This window comes from Pipistrellus kuhlii, unplaced genomic scaffold, assembly GCF_014108245.1.
Source record: "Pipistrellus kuhlii isolate mPipKuh1 unplaced genomic scaffold, mPipKuh1.p scaffold_m20_p_18, whole genome shotgun sequence".
NCBI classification, from domain to species: domain Eukaryota; kingdom Metazoa; phylum Chordata; class Mammalia; order Chiroptera; family Vespertilionidae; genus Pipistrellus; species Pipistrellus kuhlii.
Window position 1 is genome coordinate 2511965 of NW_023425493.1, and position 18036 is coordinate 2530000.

At 52.0% G+C, this 18036-nt stretch overlaps 2 protein-coding genes across 3 annotated transcripts in view; both read right to left on the reverse strand.

Annotated features, from left to right (window-relative positions):
* F5 (coagulation factor V) overlaps positions 1 to 3728 on the reverse strand; it is a 65245-nt gene extending 61517 nt beyond the window's left edge. The window contains exon 1 of the mRNA XM_036443021.2: positions 3475 to 3728. Within this exon, the coding sequence (XP_036298914.1) occupies positions 3475 to 3632 (158 nt within the window). The 5' untranslated portion in view covers positions 3633 to 3728. The remainder of the gene's footprint in view (positions 1 to 3474) is intronic.
* Positions 3729 to 6438: 2710 nt separating this feature from the next.
* Positions 6439 to 18036, reverse strand: part of LOC118721753 (selectin P) — a 32835-nt gene continuing 21237 nt past the window's right edge. The window contains exons 9-16 of one of the 2 annotated variants that reach the window (XM_045582955.1): positions 17086 to 17271; positions 15395 to 15580; positions 13142 to 13351; positions 11770 to 11955; positions 10921 to 11040; positions 8435 to 8465; positions 7379 to 7434; positions 6439 to 6565 (exon numbers count right to left, since the gene is read on the reverse strand). In XM_045582955.1, coding sequence (XP_045438911.1) covers positions 7380 to 7434; positions 8435 to 8465; positions 10921 to 11040; positions 11770 to 11955; positions 13142 to 13351; positions 15395 to 15580; positions 17086 to 17271 — 974 coding nt within the window. In that variant the 3' untranslated portion in view covers positions 6439 to 6565; position 7379. The remainder of the gene's footprint in view (positions 6566 to 7378; positions 7435 to 8434; positions 8466 to 10920; positions 11041 to 11769; positions 11956 to 13141; positions 13352 to 15394; positions 15581 to 17085; positions 17272 to 18036) is intronic. The other variant, XM_045582956.1, reaches the window with a different exon arrangement.

Genomic DNA, 18036 nt, shown 5'->3' on the forward strand with positions numbered 1-18036 from the left:
TCGTAAAGACTTCTCAGAGGGAGGGAGGAGACTCCTGGGATACTTTCCAGGCTGCTTCTGATGTGTCCCTAAACATGGACACATGGTTCTATTCTCGTCTCAAATTCAAAGATTAAAATCTGGGGGAGATAATAGATCAACTGAAGGACTTGTATACATGCATATAAGTACAACCAATGGACATAAAACTCTGGGGATGGAGGGTATATATGGGAGGGAGGGGGGCAAAAAATAATCAATAAAATATATATTTTTAAAAAGATTACTGTCGCCTTTTTACTCTAGTAACGCTAGGATAGCAAGACTGTGTTTGCTGTTCATAATGGAAGGCTTCTATCGATAGTTCATAAAATTGATTAATGGGATGTTTTGTTTCAAGGTCCTTCAAGGTGATGGATAGTAAACTGTTTGGGGAATAGAATATTTGTCAGGCAATTCAATTCTCTTTTTAAAAAAATATTCTTGTCAGGAAATGTTCCTTGTAAAGGAAAGATCATTGGCAACTTCTCTGGTAACCCTGTGTTTGTTTACTGGTTGCTGGCAAATTGTCATTTTAGCATTTTGGCCTTTAGTGAAAGTGTATAGTGTTATTTTATGTCATTGGGTTTTATAATAAAGATTATGGAATAAAGTACTAGCTCCAAAGGTTAAAAAAAACAAACAAAATAAAATAAAAACACAAAGATTAAGGTAAAGAGAAAAGAATTGGGGGACATTTTTTAAAATGTCTAAGCCAGCTGACCAGATTGGCTTTGTTGATGCTCTATCCACTGAGCCACTACGGACAGTGGCCCAGCCATGGTCAGGGCATACATACGTGGAAGATCCTCCCCAGCTGCTGTGGCCTCTGCATACTACAGTGCTGGGTGGACAGGCGAGTCAGAGTGTCTGTATTTAAACCAAGTGGTGTTATTCACTGTGTGATCTTGAATAACTTATTAACTCAATTGGCTCCTCAGCTACCACAAATGTGAGATGGAATAATAGTAAAATCTTCCTCTCAGAATTGTGATGAGTATTAAATAAGTTGTTACCAACAGAGGACTTAGCGTTAGCTAGAATAATTTAAAAGGTAATAAAAGTTGGTGTTTAGCCCTCAGGTTTTCCCAGCAAACAGAAAAATCTGTAATTGTAGTAATCCTTGTAATTTTGGGGGGAGATATAAGAACTGTGTTAATGTTTGGGGGCAGAACGAGTAAGTGCTTTTGGAATGAGCAGCCATGGAAGCAGTGGGTTCTCAGTGGAATAGGAACTGGATGCAAGAATCTGGGTGCTCAGTGTGTCGGGGGAGCAGACGGTGAGGGCAGAGAGGTTGAAAATGAACTGAACGACCTATAGAGTCCTCAGAGCCCAAGGATTCTATATGTTGGTTTTATCCCTAATGTGGGATTCCATTTTTATTTATTTGGTTGGTTGTTAGTAAAACTGAAAATTAACCCTCCTGCCCCAACCCAGATCTCTAAATACAAGAATATAGATGATGGCATAAAAGCTCTACTAGGAACAATCAGTCTTTTATGTGGAATAAGTCGAATAGACATGTGTTTTCTAACACATTTGACTGTATATATTGGGTGAGCATACCAAGGTATATTTATTTTGATTTTGAAAAAGTTGAATGACTCCTGGAAAACAATCTGTTGGAACAGAAATATGCATGATGAATATATATGCATTTTTATTTTTATTTTTGTTGATTTCAGAGAGGAAGGGAGAGGAAGAGAACGATAGAAACATCAATGATGAGAGAGAATCATTAATCAGTGCTGCCTCCTGCACACCCCACACCGAGGATCAAGCCCACAATCTGGGCGTGTGCCCTTGACCAGAATCAAGCCTGGGACCCTTCAGTCCACAGGCCGACGCTCTATCCACTGAGCCAAACCAGCTAGGGCTATATATGCATTTTTAAAATATCTGTTACTACGTGCATGTAATGATTGAACAAGTTTTCCTAAGGGAATGTTTAGAAACATTCATTTTCAGGCCTTGAGCAACAATAATAGACACATTCCCCTTTAAAGGCATTGCTCTGCTAATTTTAGATGAACTCCAGGGAAAGCCTGTGCTTTGTGCTAAAATAGACTTTGGCAAAGGGTGGAATTGATAACAGTATCTGTTAGCTCCCAGTGCAGGACAATTTAGAACAAGTTCTTATTTAAGCAGCCAGATGTACAGATTTTCCGCGGGAAAGTACTAGAGGGAAATGACATGATTTGAGGTTCGATATGGAGCCGCGGTCTGGGTTATCCTTCTGTGGTTTGGATTCAGTCATTGATACCAGAAGAGTGACCCTTCCCAGAATCCCGGAACTCAGCCGCAGAGCAAGAGGGTGGGACGACAGCAGTGGCTCCCTGTGGACTCACCGCGTGAGTCCGACTTTGGACCCTGTGGTCCTGCCCCCAGCGTCCAGCATTAGCTGTGGAAGAAAGACCGCACTTCCCAGCATGGCACAGCGGCCACAGGAAAGCCAGCAGCAAGTCAGTGCTCCCACGCGCAGGAAAGACTCGTGTTGGAAAGACTTATTCCCCTGGCAGGGTTAATCCATGGCAGTTCCGTACAGTGTGCGTGGGACCTTGGTTATCACCTTGAAATGAGATGTCTAAGGTGATTTATATTTTTTTAAAAAAAGAGGGATTTCTTTGTACAAGACCAACAGACTCTGTACTACCCTCCAAAATAAACTTTACTGAGGAAATATAAAAAGGGTTAAGGTTCTGCACAAAAAGACTGAAAATAGCACAACATCTCTGGGTAGATCGCTTTGTACTTGTAAAAGGGGAACATGGCTTTCGCAACCCAAGTGTGATGTGAATTTAACAAAATTGAGTCACACCAAGAGGTTTACCATTGAAACCAGTAAAAATATAGCCAACTGGAAATATTGAGTAGATCCTGCAATTTGCCTCATTTCTGGGAAGTTTTGTTTTTAGCATTTCGATTGGGAAAAGTAGTTTCCGACTCCCAAGATATTTTGTTATTTAAACCTCCTCTTAGCTGCATCTCTGCCTTCTCACAGGGACCCCACCCAAATTGCCAAAGTGAGGAAGAAAGAATAAAAATTGTGCCTTTTTAGGGACTAATGATGTTTTGAGAGTCATTTATGAGAAAACAACAAAATGATGGCAGTTGTTATTCTGCCTACAATGAAGTACAAGGTTTAGTTTTAGAAGATGAAGCAATGAGGAGAATGGAATAAATGCTATGCAACTAGAAGTTCCATAGCAATTCCAGGCCGCTAAAATTCTAGAACAGGAGTTTGTAAATGCTAGCGAGGGGGTAGGTGCTGGTGCCTTTGAACCAATCAATACATTAAACAAACAATCAATCATACTAACTGGAAAGCAGCATCTAGCCAATCACACAGCGTCTTTTCTATATCCTCACCCTCCAGGCAGGATCAGCAAAGGGAAGGCTGCCTCGGACAGCAGAGTCAGCTCCCACGGAAGTCCTCAGACACCACCCCGGCCTTACCTGGGGTTCGTGGGCTCCGGGCGGTAGTTCCAGCTGATGCCCTGCGCAGCCACATAGAACTGCCTCAGCCGCGCAGCCTCGGCCCCCGGGGCCCCCCAGCCTGCCCAGCTGGAGCCCAGGACCAGCAGGACCCAGAGGCAGAGGCTGCCTGGGGACATGGCTCTTCCCTGCTCCTGTCCTCGGCGCCCCAGGACCCGGGCAGGGCTCAATCAGCCGCTGGGGCTGCACTGCTGGGGCTGGGCGTCCGCTGTCCCCGCTGCAGTGAGCTCGGGAGGCTGTGGGTGGCAGTGTCCTCCTGCAGCTTCTCCAGTGCCTCAGCCACAGCCACAGGCTGTCCCGCCTCCTGGGCCCTTCCAGGAAGTGGGGTTGGCGAGGTCACTGCCCCCGGAGACAAGAGGAGGCACCCAGATCAGTGACTGTTTCACTACAGGTGACGCGAACGCAGAGCTCAGAGGCTCCAGCCGGTGGGGCAGTGCCCAGGGGTGCATACACCGCAGGCAAAGGGCTCCCTGCACTTCCAGCTGCTAAGCCTGGGAGCAGGAGCCCTCAGCACCCCCACAACGCTGCCTGGGGCAATGTTCACTCTCCTCAGACCCTCTGCAGTTCCCAGTGCCAGGGGACCCACCACCTTTAAGCACAGCCCTCTCTGGCTCCAAGGAAAGGGGAGGAAAGGGCAGGGCGTGTGCACTGTGCCTGGGTACAGGGATGTGTCTTCAGCGGGCGAGGAAGCAAGGAGATGAGCATGAGACCCGGCTGTCAGCCTGGACCACTTCCTGGACTTCTGCCTGCGCTCAGTTCTGTTTTGATGGGGGCTGTGGCCACTAAAGGCAGCAACAGAGAGGAGGGCTTCACCAGTGTGTGTGTGTGTGTGTGTGTGTGTGTGTGAGAGAGAGAGAGAGAGAGAGAGAGAGAGAGAGAGAGAGAGAGAGAGAGAGAGAGAGAGAGGGAGAGCGCGCGAAAGAGAGAGAGAGAGAGAGAGAGAGAGAGAGAGAGAGGGAGGGAGGGAACCAGTGGACCAGGTTTCAGTCCCACTCACAAGCTGTGTTGTCTTGGACGCGTTCCTCATCCTCTCAGCTGCTCAGATTTGCCATCTGCCCGGTAGGGGAGACGGTAACAGCTTTCCCTGATAGTGTTGTTGGGAGGGTAAGGGAATACTGTAACGCGTGTCACTCCTGGCAGTGGGAGAGCACTGAGCAGCGCGCATTATCAGGGCTGTATTTTTCCTGCCTCCAGAGTCCCTTATGGTTCTGCCACCTGTCTGTTTTCACTCTGCCTGGAGGTCTTGTTTGCTATTGCTAGAGAGAATGATAGAATTATAGTGTCGGAAGCATCCTGATGGCTTGCCCCAGGCTCCCTGAACCTCCGTGTCTCCTGAGCCCCTGCCTTAGGATTTGCCGATAAACGTCATGGGCACCTGGTGTGAGGTCACGATGAAGCCAAGCTCTTCAACGCTTCATCCCCTGCACACAGCCCTCTGCCCTTGCCCGTGGCTGATATTATTCTATAACGTGGACGGCGAGTTCCCTCCACCCCCCTCCCCAAAGCCCACTCAGAGTTCCACTGTCGCCTTGATGCTGGGCCTGAACGGGCTTTTCCATTTTGTGAGCTCCTCCAACGCTCTTCACACACACGTCTGCTGGTTTCCCTCGGGTACTTTGGGTTGGTTACCCGCTAGTACTTAGCTGTCTTGCCAACTAGGTCAGAAGCCCTCCATGAGCAGGACGCCCCTATAATATCAGCTGGGAACCCATCCAGATTCCCTGGGGAGCTTTCACTGAGTGTGGACGCTGCCTCCGGAGACAGGGCTGGTGATGGTTCCAGGAGGCCTCACCTCATGATTGGCAGGCAGAGGTACTATTGACAGCATATCTGGGAACCTTTAAAAGCATGGTGTCCCTCATTCCCAAGGTTCCTATCAAAATTCTTGCAAAAGTTTTGTGACCTTCGGTTAGACTGTTTCGCCATTTTCATTGGCATGTTTGTCTGTGTCGTTCAGTCTGCATGGCGTGCTTATTGCCTTACAGTCACAGAGGCAAGACGGCTGTGTCTGATTTGCTCCAGATAACACTGTGCAACTTTCAACAGCCTATTTATCAAACCTGGGATTTATAAAGATATTGATTTCAGAGAAAGGGAGGCAGAGGGAAAGAGAGATAGAAACATCCATGATGAGAGAGAATCATTGATCAGCTGCTTCCTGCACGTCCCCTCCTGGGGATCAAGCTCACAACCCAGGCATGTGCCCTTGACAGGAATCAAACCCTTCAGTCCACAGGCCGACACTCTTCACAGAACCAAACTGGCCAGGACAATAAAGAAGGAAAGGATGTGTAAAACACCTCCATTCTACCCTAGGACAGTGCCCAGGAATGCCAGTGATGAAGACTTTTTGTGCTTCTCTGGTTTTCCCCCTGTGGGAAGGTGTGTGATATATAATTGCCGGCTGACGGGAGGGTCCGGCAGTAAAGTTGTTCGTTATATTAATGTAAACAAAGTAATAGACACAGACCCTGTTGAACAAAGCATCAGATACTATAACATGGCGTTTGGGGGATCCTTTTAATAAGGCCTCTGAATATGGATCTTTGGGGGAGAGTGACCTTGGAGGGACCATCACAGGGACAGGTGTCTCCCTGTCCTGGCTCTCAGTGGTTTGCAGCCTCTGGACGCCTCTGCAGCGGGGTCTAAGGGGGTCGTAGATGCCGCTCTGCGGGCTCGGAGCCATACAGAAACCCTCCAGGAGACGCCGCCTCCCTCCGGAAGCGCAGGAGGCCCTCCTCCAGTCCAGAGCGGAGGAGCCGTCCTGCCTTCTCCGCAGTCTGGTGCGCCGGTGGCTCAGCGGCTGCAGCTGATTAGTATTTCTGGTGACGCCGGCAGAGCCCGGACCCTGGCAGCAGCACGCGGCCGGGAGAGGGGGCAGGGAGGGCGGCGCATGGAGACTCCGTCTCTCCCGCTCCGGCCTGGTCCTTCCTTCACAAGCATTCACAGAAACGGCAGCGGTGTGCTCCCGTCCGTCAAGTTTCTCAGGAAACCCGATGACCCACAATAGCATCCTCTGAGGCGAGTGAGGTGACCCAGAGAGGACAGGCCTCTGGAAAGGACCCAACAGACATTAATGACATTTCCTTAAAAAAAATAAAAATAAAAATAAAGAAAGCTCTCTTTACATCTGTTCCCCAAGGCCCAATATAATCTTTCTGAGCCAGCTTTTCTGCCGTCCAGGCTACTTTTCTTAGACTCCATCCTCCCTGAGCTGTTTGGCAGAGACGTGTCGGGCTATTTTCGTTTTCCCAGCGGGCCACGAGGGCATTGGCTCCATAAAAGCTTGTAAAATGTTCCCAGGGGTCCAGGCGACTGGTTCTCAAGCCACAACGTTAACGTCACCTACGAGCCGCTGAAGGGAATGCCATCCATCCCGAAATAAGTGTCACTAGACCGTGTCACCCGGGTGAGTGTGTGTGTGTGTGTGTGTGTGTGTGTGAAAATCCTTATGTGAACACTCTATGTCATTCTACTGTCATGCCTGTCCCCTGTGCCAACACAGTTTCCTTCATGGCTTGAAAATACACTACATACTTAACATTTAACTCACAATGGTAAAAAGTCAAACTTTAAAATCTTCCCCTTCACCTTACTGTTCTATTTCCTTTATGCCTGGCCAGTGTTGCCCAGTGGTTGAGCCTCGACCTATGAACCAGGAGGTCATGGTTAGATTCCTAGTCAGAGCACATGCCCGGTTTAGGGGTTTGATCCCCAATAGGGGGCTTGCAGGAGGCAACTAATCAATGATTCTCTCTCATCATTGTTTCTCCCTCCCCCATTCTTTCTCTGAAACCAATAAAAATATAATTTACAAATAAATAAACAAACAAACAAATAAAATATGCCATCATTAGTAACTTACCTCAAGGGTTCGGGTCAAATGCAGCATTTGTAAAAACTCCATATGTCCCCAGGTGGCTAAAGAACAGAAACACAAAGATGACCTGCCATGTGGTGCTTAGCCCGGGACCACAGTCCAGAACATAGTTTCTCCAGGAGGGTCACCGCCCACCCCTGGGATTCTGCTTTAAAAGGGGAAGAAGAAACGCCAGCAGGGTTTTCTGGGTGCCCCTAACCAGCGCCTTTCACACCCCGGTGCAGCTGTTGCTAATGCCGTGGGTGCTGAATGCCTGCTGCGCCCCCTACAGGGCTGCAGCTGTTCTTGGTGAGAGGAAGTCCTTACAAAGCCCCTGACCATCAGATCCCTTCAGGAGTGTTCGAGGCAGCACTGCCCCCTACAGGCACTTTTTAATTTTCACAATGATCAAGAGTTCTATGGACATTGGTGGCAGGGACCGGACTGCTGATATCCTAGTATGCACAGACACAAGACAACTAACTGTCCTACGCTCCGTCTGATTTTGGAGTAGGGATGCAGAATTCATGCAGGTGAAAAAATCTCCAAGCCCAGACCTCACTGCTTTACATATAAATACGGTGTTTTGTGTGTGTTGCTTTTTTGCATCTTCTAAAATGCAACTGCCTTGTGAATTGAAGGAAGATTTTGTCAGGTTTTCCAAACGTTCTACCAATCGTTCACCCTTATCACTCGGGTTGGCAATGCCTCTGGGGCTCTCTGAGCCACTGTGACAACTTTCCTGTCAGCTGTCCTCTCCGGCGGGTAACTTCCTAGTGGTTCTACCGGAAGGGGCCTCTGATGAGCTCATGGGACCCGCCAGTGTAGTGCCCCAGCGTTAGCCTTTTATTTCTACAATACATCACTTTCCCTCCTATTTTCATTGATTCTATCATTAGGGTACTTACTAGTTTTAAAAAAATGGGTAGTTAGGGTATATTATCTGTGCATTTCATTGTGTTGCAAGAAAGGGGTGTTATGTGTAACCATCCTGACATGTTATGGCGAATTAAAAAGTCAGACTAGAAAAATTAGCTCAATCTTAAAACAGTTCCGCCTTACCTATGAGGATTCAAAAGGTCTTTCCCATCATCTGAAAAAAGCAAGAAGACACGGTGATTGGTTAAAAGAGGAACCAGATATGGGGGAGAGGCCATCCAGGTGGGAGCTATTGGGGGAGTCATAGGTAGACTGATTTTCAGGTGACTCATTAAAGGGACAAGCTTCCCTGAGAGGCAGGGCCCACCCCTGTCATATAACTCCAGAGTCCTCTCACCTCTCACCTCTCATCTCTCACCTCTCACCTCTCACCTCTCACCTTTCACCTTTCCCCTCTGACCTTGCAGTAGCAGCCTCCCCTCCTGTCTAGTGCCCATCTCTTGGCTGGTTTTGGTTGTGGTTGAGACCACTGGTTCTCAAAACCCATTTCTTTGGCACTCGAGGCCCCTGTCACTCATCCTGTGTCACAATCCCTCAGCCTTCCCTTGGGCGAGTTAATTACATAAAGGAGCCCATCCCAGCGTAACAGCAGCCGTCTTCCTCCGTGGCAACGGGAGCGATCAAGGGCCTTCTGTCCTGATCTAAACCCTGAGCCATGACAGTGGGAATGCAAAGCATGGCGGCCGTCCTATCAATGGGAGCATCTCGTGGCTAACAACGTTTCCAAGTATCAGGTCAGTGAAGAACCAGTGTATTTGTTTCTGGCATCACTGAGCCTCCAATGTGATAACGGACCTGCAGGGGAGGGACAGAGCAGGCGAAATGGACCACAGAATCCCAGGACGTTTGACAAGGGAAAGCCCCATCCTCACAAAGGCATGTATTTCTTATTAAAGACCCTGGAGGAGGGTGCTGCTGGCCCTCTCGCTGGTCCAGAGGGCTCCGCGGAATGTCTCTAAACCAGGAAAGAACTTGGGGGAAATGCAGGAGGAGTGTGGTTCGGACATAGCCTGGGGCGGTCTCAGGAGGTCTTGCGTCTGCCTTCTGAGTTTGGTTAAGCAAGCGCCGATGCTGCATGGAGAGGCTGGAGTGGGGAGGGGGGACCTTTGGTTTTTAAACAGTGTTACTCCTTGTCTGTTGTCTCGCTCGCCACCCAGAGGAGAGCACTACACAGCCAGCCTCAGGGCCGTGGTGGCCTTGTGACGGAGGGGCACAGAGCAGGGACCAAGTGGTCCTGCCCTGAGCAGGGAAGAAAAAGAGCCAGGACTCCCTAACTCCAGGGGGACCCTCTAACTCCAGAGGGACTCCCTAACTCCAGGGGGACCCCCTAACTCCAGAGGGACTCCCTAACTCCAGGGGGACCCCCTAACTCCAGGGGGACTCCCTAACTCCAGGGGGACCCCCTAACTCCAGCGGGACTCCCTAACTCCAGGGGGACCCCCTAACTCCAGGGGGACTCCCCAACTCCGGGGGGACTCCCTAACTCTGGGGGGACTCCCTAACTCCAGGGGACTCCGACAGGTGCTTTTGACAGAGACACTTCCTTCCCTGGCTCTGCACTGACCCGACCCCTCTGATGCCCGGATCACTTTCCAGGAGGAACCCCATAAGCTTGTCCAAAGAGGTTTCTGAACTTAGGGCCAGGCTAAGCATTTGGGCCAGACAGAGGAAGGGCACTCTGACCCTGAAGAAATGGCCCCCCCAGGCCAGAGGTCTTTTTGATGGGCAGCCTGACAAACACGTTTTCCCTTACAGGGTCTCCACCCATTCTGGTCCCTTCCGGGCTTCAACCAGCATTAGCTCCACACATGTCCATGCAAACACACATCGTTTCAGACCAAAGCATGGGCAGGGCGGCTCTGCATGCCTCCAGCTTCCTTTCTCGCTTCCTCCATGAGCCTCTTGGGGTCAGATGCCCTGCACTGCGAGCGTAGCACTTCCTCACCTGCCTCACCTCTAGGTCCTTCCAGATCTTTCCTCCTGGAACTGCTTCTGCTTTTCCCGGGCAAATCCTTCCTATTCATCAAAGGTAAGCTGCAAAGAGCCGTTCTGAGCTACCCGGTTGGTTGGGACCCCTCTGTTTTGTGTCTCTGCAGCACTCGGTTGTAACTGTGTCCTAACCCAGTCCTGCCCTTCAGCATTAACATGGATCTCACCTGCCTATTCCCACTGCTGGGTCACACCTCCCTCCATCCCAGGGACCAGAAGCCAGGGTCTCACCCCCTGACACAGTTGGTCAGTCAATGATGGAGGAGACATGAAGGAATGGTGGAGGGGATGAAGGAGAGAAGTGAGACACCATTTCATTTCGTTTTGGTGATAACTGAGGTTCCCTGGACCTGGGGTCCCCCAGTGCCAAAGAGGGTGGGTGTTGCAAAGTTCAGATTTCCAAGCCCGAGTCCAGCTCTCCTTCTGGGAGGACCTGTGCTTTTGGGACGTCCTTCATTTTTATGAAGAGAACCGAGGGTGGTCCGTCCTCAAGGTCACAGTTTCTTCTCATGAAGGTGTCCTCACACAGGCTCTGCTGCGGCTGCAGCAATCCTCCTCCCCCTCCCTCCTCCCCACACCTCAGGAGAGTGGAAGCAAAAGTCTGCCTCCTTCCCAGTTACCTTTCCGCCTGCAGCGCCTCCGGAGCAGAGCCAGGAGCGTGCCACCCATCACCAAGCCCGTGGTGGAGGCCACGGCTCCGCCCAGGTACGTCAGCGCTTCCGGCACCGTCAGTGGCCCCGCTGCAAGCAAGCACACACACAGACTTAGGGCACATCCCGCCGGACGGAGACCACCCTCCCCGAGGGGCCCTGGGACAGCGAGGTGCGATCTGGGGGATCACCAGGGGCCCTGGCAGCGCTGGTAACCTGGGCGTCATAAAACCACACTGTACCCCCAAGGCTTTAGTATCCAAAGGAGTCAGGGCAAGGATGGCCTAACAGGAGGTTAAGTGGCCACATGGGAGACCCAAGGAATGGAAGTTTGAGCAAATAAAATAAACCCTGGGGGATTTTTGTTGCAATAAAAAATATGGTTACAGGAGAAGAAAGTCATGACAAGCTGTGGAGGAAAAACAAGGAAGAGGAAGAAAGATGGTGGATGGAATAACCCTTAAAAACACAGACGGGGCTTCATGAAGGAGCCTGTGGTGTCCTGAGTTTTTAGATAAACAAAGGTCCTCTGAGACACATGCGGAATCTGCATGTAATCACCTCCCATTGAAAACATTCTGAAGATTGCAAAGCAGCCAGAGGATTCATTTCGTGAATCTGAGCTCAGCGGAAGGAGGGCTGTTGCTTCTGCCCCCGCTGTGCTCTGTGAAGGCCTGGTTCATTGTGAAACGTGTATCACATGCAGGGAAAAACCCCGTGGCGGAAAGCGAGACCTCCACCAGAACTGCAGAGGAGAGCACGGATTTGGTTATTTTCCACACCCGCGTGCGTGGCTCCTGAAACCACAGGCAGACGTACCTTCGCAGCTGGGCATGGCCGCTGACCACTGGCCGTCGGGTCCGCAGGCCGCTGTCTCCGAGCCGTTGAGCGCCTGGCCCTCCGGACAGCCGAAGGTGCAGGTGGCACCATAGCTGAAGTGGCCCCAGGGGCCGGAGCAGTTCGTCAGCAGCGGCGGGTCCGGGGGCAGCTCGGAGCACTGCACGGCTGCAGGGAGGAACGGGGACAACAGTCAGGGCGCAGAAGGGGAAGCGAGACTGTGGCTTCATGGCACCTGGCTGACAGGGCCAGACAGTGAGAGAACAGGAAAGGACAGGGAAGATGCCCTGACCGGTGTGGCTCAGTGGATAGAGCGTCAGCCTGCGGACTGAAGGGTCCCATGTTCGATTCCGGTCAAGGCCATGTACCCTGGTTGCGGGCACATCCCCAGTAGGGGGTGTGCAGAAGGCAGCTGATTAATGTTTCTCTCTCATCGATGTTTCTAGCTCTAGCTCTATATCCCTCTCCCTTCCTCTCTGGAAAAAAAAAAATCAATAAAATATATATATATTTTAAGTAAGAAAGGTCAGGGAGGACACAAGCCATTCCCGACATCCACATCATCTCTTCCAACAGCTCACAGACCGGGACACCCATTGGAGGGAGCCAGCCAACGAACTAGGTGGGCACAGTGTGGCCTCCGAGAAATAGCCGCTGAGGGACTGGGCAGCCTGGCCTACAAAAACGCCATTTACAAGAGCTTGCTTCTCAAAGATGCCGCTGTCCTAAAGATTATCACCACTTCAGTGGACAATTAGCCGGCGTGCCAGTAGGTGCTGTTAGATGTTACACAGGATGGACATATTTCCCAAGGACTCAACACGGCCGGACTCAGGTTTGCAAGGCGTTAAACTAGTTAAAACCCTCGTCAGACTGGTTTTCCAGAAGCTTCAAGTCCTCCACCTTACTTTGGGGACAGGAAGCTAGAGCTCAAGAAGTTAAATTTAATTCAGATACACGCCAAGAAGGAGCAACACCACAAAGCGCGGGGCTGGGCAGGGCTGGGCTCGGTGGGGAAGACCGAGTGGGAGAGACCATGTTCCACGCACGGGCGGCTGTTCTGCGGGGGTTCCGCCTGCCTGTCCCCTTATTTGGGTGCAAACCACGAGGATGTGGAATGTCCACCGTCCCCTCGGCACTAGAGCTGAAGCTGGTATGGCGGCCTTCACGGGGCTGGGGTGGCGCCCAGCAGGCTTGCTGCCCTCACACACTTAGAACGTTTACAATGTTTATCATTGGGTCTCAGCGCCAGGGTTTTAGCTGGGGCTGGGCGGGGTGGCGGCAGGCGGTGCCCTGACTGGCTCGGGGGCCAGGAGCATCCGTGTCCGGTGTCCGCGCTGCCGCCCTCACTCACCTCTGCAAGCCGGGGTCTTCGCCGTCCACCGTCCGGATGGTGAGCACCGCAGAGTGGCCTCTCCCCGGAGCTCGAACCCCGCGTGGCATTCAAAGTGACAGGTGCTGTTCAACCCGAAGGCCGCCAGGGGGTGTGAGCAGGACATGGCTCCCTGCCCTGGAGCCATGAGGGCGGGGCAGCGTGCCGCTGGGGGGGGCGCCGGCGCTGCACCTGGGAGGACACGTGCACTTAGCATCGGAGGCGGACTGTCTGGGATAACCCTCCCTCCTTTCTTCCTTTCTACAGCGGCGGCTCTAGCAATAGCGCCCCGGCAGTGCAGGGAAGCCGGTGCCAGAGGCATGGAAACCAGGAGGAGGAGAGAATGTGCAAGTGCCCTCGGGGAGGGAATCCTTCTAGAAGAAACTGAGCGGTTACTGTCACTGATGTTCACTGAACAAGCCTTGGGAGGAGGGGTGAGGGGAAATGGGGGAGGTCCGTAATATTGCCAATAACAATAAAAAGAATTTAGCGCGGGAGAGCTGGTGTGGAGATCTAGGGAATGCAGAGGAAGCTTAATGTGCGTGGGCTTTGTCAGGAGGTGGATGGCCTCGGCCTGAGACAGGCATGGAGTGTATGGCGGGGAGGACTCCACTGGCTCCATCATTAACTGAGCACGTGGCAGAAAACCGGCTCTGCGCTCAGTCCCTCCACCCCCACCCTCTCCTGGCAAAGCAGGACACCCACCCACCCACCCAGTGAAGCTCCTAGAGTGAGAGGCCAGAATCATGGAGGACAATTTCTGCTTAGTATATCTTGTATCAAAATATATAAAAAGTCCTATCAATTCTGATGTATTTAGATATCCAGTCTGTGTTCCCTGGGCCCTATTTCATACCAAGAAGTAGGGCTTTAATAATAATAATAATAATAATAATAATAATAATAATCATCTACATAATAAAAGAGTAATATGCAAAGTTACCATCACTCTGCTAAAGCCACGCCCACCAGCCAATCAGAGCAAGCATGCAAATTAATCCCAACCAAGATGGCTGCAGCCTCAGAGAGCAGTTGAAAGGTTTGGGTTTACCCAGCAATGGAAGAAGCCAAGCTTTCCACACACCCTGGCCAGCTTAGGCCTCCACTCAAGGATACAAATTTTCAATTATAGAAAGTAAATCCCCAAAATGGCAGCAGCCAAGGAGCTGGAGAGAGCAGGCTAGGGTTGCCCCTGGCAAAGGAGGAAGCAAAGCTTTCCACCTGCCATGGCCAGCCCAGGCCTCCACTCCAGGATACAAAGTTCAATTATAGAAGATACATAAAACCAAACAGAAATGGCAGCAGCGGGAATGAGCAGGGGGCTTGGCTCTGCTTCAGACTACGAAGTTTCAACTGTAGAAGGTAAATAAATTCCAGATACCAGGGCTCCTGCTAGGGTTGCTGGGGGGCGTGGCTGGCCTGCAAACCACCACAGGGCTCTCACCCAGGCTTCCCCCAGTCCCAAAGGAGCCCCCACCCTGATTAGGACACTCTCAGGGCAAACCAGCTGGCTCCCACCCATGCACCAGGCCCCTATCCTATCTAATAAAAGAATATGCAGATTGACCATCACTCCAACATACAAGATCAAGATAGCTGCCCCCATGTAGTCAAAGATCCTGCCCCCATGTGGACACAAGATGGCCACCACAAGATGGCCAGCAGGGGAGGGCAGTTGGGAGGCACCAGGCCTACAAGGGAGGGCAGTTGAGAGGGACCAGGCCTGCAAGGGAAGGCAGTTGGAGGCAGTCAACCTTGTAGGGGAGGGCAGTTAGGGGTGACCAGGCCAGCAGAGGGAAGTTGGGGGCAAACAGGCTGGCAGGGGAGCAGTTAGACATCAATCAGGCTGGATGGGAGTGGTTAGGGGGTGAATCAGGCTGGCAGGCAGAAGCAGTTAGAGGCAATCAGGAAGGCAGGCAGGCAAGCAGTTGGGAGCCAGCAGTCCTGGATTGTGAGAGGGATGTCCGACTGCCCGTTTAGACCCGATCCCGGGCCGTTCAACTGGCCATTGAACATCCCTTGAGGGGGTCCCAGATTGGAGAGGGTGCAGTCTGGGCTGAAGGAGACCCCTCCACCCTGTGCACGAATTTCATGCACCGGGCCTCTAATAATAATAATAATAATAATAATAATAATAATAATAATAATAAATGGCTGTTGCCTGGTCAGAGCCAGACACTTGTCAGCATGTGGAAGAGGCTGGCAGAGGCAGCCCAGGGCAGGAGCACTATGTACCTTGGCAGGTTGGCGGAGGGGCCGTCCACCTCCCGGACGCCGTGCACTGCACGCTGCCGGGCCCCTGCAGCTCAGAGCCCTCCTGGCAGGAGAACTGGCAGGTGGAGCCGACGCTGAATTCTCCGCGAGGGTCCGAGCAGGCCAGGCTCCCCCGCTCGGGGGCGACCAGTTCTGGACACCTGGTGGCTGGAAAAGCAAATGGACAACATCAAAACCTTCCTGTTCATTCGCAAGCGTTGCTTTGCACCAATTCCTTCATGCGTGCATTCAGCAGACATTCCCTGAGCACCTCCGCTGTCCGTGTCTGGCTGGGCAGCAGGCACCCCACAGCAAACATCACGGTCATCTGCCCCAGGGGCAGGAGGAAGTGGGGTGGCTCACATAGAGGGCGGGCAGAAGTCCCAAAAATGAAGCAGTCCCACTCCAGAAGGCACAGTCTCCTCCTCTTCTCTGTACCCCTTCTCCTCCAGTCCCCAGGGCCCCCGGTTTCCCACTGCCCTCTGCCCATGGGTGTGGTCCTGGGCCTCAGCCCCGGCCTACCTCCTGCCAAGACTGCTTCCTCCCGGACACCCGGCCTCCTTTCTGCACTCAGTGCACCTCCCCCTGCAGGGAGCTTTATTCCACAGCTCCGGCCCCACAGCTCAGAGCCTCCCGGCCACGCCCCACCAACCCTGGGGGTTCCCTGAACCGGCCTCGAGCGTCCTGCCCCCAACTCTCATCACACCATCTGAATTCCCTCCTGCTTCCCCTGGAAAACCCGCCGGTCCTCGGGGTCCAGCCAAGCACAGCCTCTTGGCAGCCACTGCCCACCCAGGCAGCCGGGAGTCTTTGCCGGGCGAAGCATTTCAAGGGATTGGTGCTGGTTTTCTAACAAAGATGCTAATCAGAGTGAGCCTTCACTGGTGAAGGCATCTCTTCCAGAACAGCCTGGGGTTTGAAGGAAGAAGAGTCACCCAGCTTGCCAGTAACCCAATATGTGCTGCTCAGTGATAATCGTATGTGTGAGGATGTAATGGGGAGAAAGACACAGGACTCAGAGAAATGTGCCACTACAGTCATGTGTAAACGCAATCCTGAGGCACATGGTTAGCCAATCAGAGTCTCATGTATTTGTCCGCTTGGCAAATGCTCAGTGAGCCCCACTGAAACCATGCTGGAAGGTGTGGAAGAGGGTATATGTGTGTGTGAGGGTGTGTGTGTGAGGGTGTGTGTGTGTGTGTGAGAGTGTGTGTGTGTGAGTGTGTGTGTGTGAGGGTGTGTGTGTGTGAGGGTGTGTGTGTGAGGGTGTGTGTGTGAGGGTGTGTGTGTGTGAGGGTGTGTGTGTGTGTGAGGGTGTGTGTGTGTGAGGGTGTGTGTGTGTGTGAGGGGGTGTGTGTGTGGGGTGTGTGTGAGGGGGTGTGTGTATGAGGGTGTGTGTGTGTGAGGGGGTGTGTGTGAGGGTGTGTGTGTGAGGGTGTGTGTGTGAGGGTGTGTGTGTGAGGGTATGTGTGTGTGAGGGTATGTGTGTGAGGGTGTATGTGTGTGAGGGTGTGTGTGTGTGTGTGAGAGTGTGTGTGTGTGAGGGTGTGTGTGTGAGGGTGTGTGTGTGTGAGGGTGTGTGTGTGAGGGTGTGTGTGTGAGGGTGTGTGTGTGTGAGGGTCTGTGTGTGGAAGAGGCTGGCAGGGGCGGCCCAGGGCAGGAGCACTATGTACCTTGGCAGGTTGGCGGAGGGGCCGTCCACCTCCCGGACGCCGCGCACTGCACGCTGCTGGGCCCCTGCAGCTCAGAGCCCTCCTGGCAGGAGAACTGGCAGGTGGAGCCGACGCTGAATTCTCCGCGAGGGTCCGAGCAGGCCAGGCTCCCCCGCTCGGGGGCGACCAGTTCTGGACACCTGGTGGCTGGAGGAGCAAATGGAGAATATCAGAACCTTCCTGTTCATTTATGAATTCAGCAGACATTCCCTGAGCACCTCCGCATTTTCTGAGGAAGAGGCTGGCCTCAGAAATTACAGAGTTGACAACCATGGCTGTTGCATTTATGATTTAAAACTTTAGTGAGATCATTCTCACAGGGTTTTTTTTTTAAATTGTTTGGTCTGAAAACAAAATGTGGGAAGGCAGAGCTCAAGATAAATGTAGATGGAATAAATGAATGAGAAGTAAGTGAATGAGTGACATCCTAACGCTGTTGCCCACGAATGCTCTGGCGTCCTCAGGTGCTTGTCCTGTGTCTGTTTAACAGCAGGTGGCGCCATTTTGTGTTCTTTCACCTGCAGGACTCTTGGCCAGGGAAGAGCCCGGGACATGACCTTGTCCCTCCTCTCTGAATGGAGAACCCGCCCCCTAAGGGTGTGGCAGGACCTTTAAAAAAGGCAGGTGACTGCCAGCAAGGAGGATGCAGCTCTTGGGATATTAATCTAGTCCTCATTCCACCAGAAAGCATAAATAACATCTTAGCTGTTTTCATATAATGCTAGCAATCAGTTTCTATCAACACATTCTCTCCTGTGGCCACCAGGCACTGCTGTTTCTCCCGTTCACTTCAGCAGCCACAACTGCAGCCTGAGGGGGGAAATGGGAGGGCAAAGAGCAAGTTCACAGGCCACGGCCCAGGTGTGACCCTGCCCCTGGGGGGCAGTGTGATGCAGCGAGGACAACACCAGG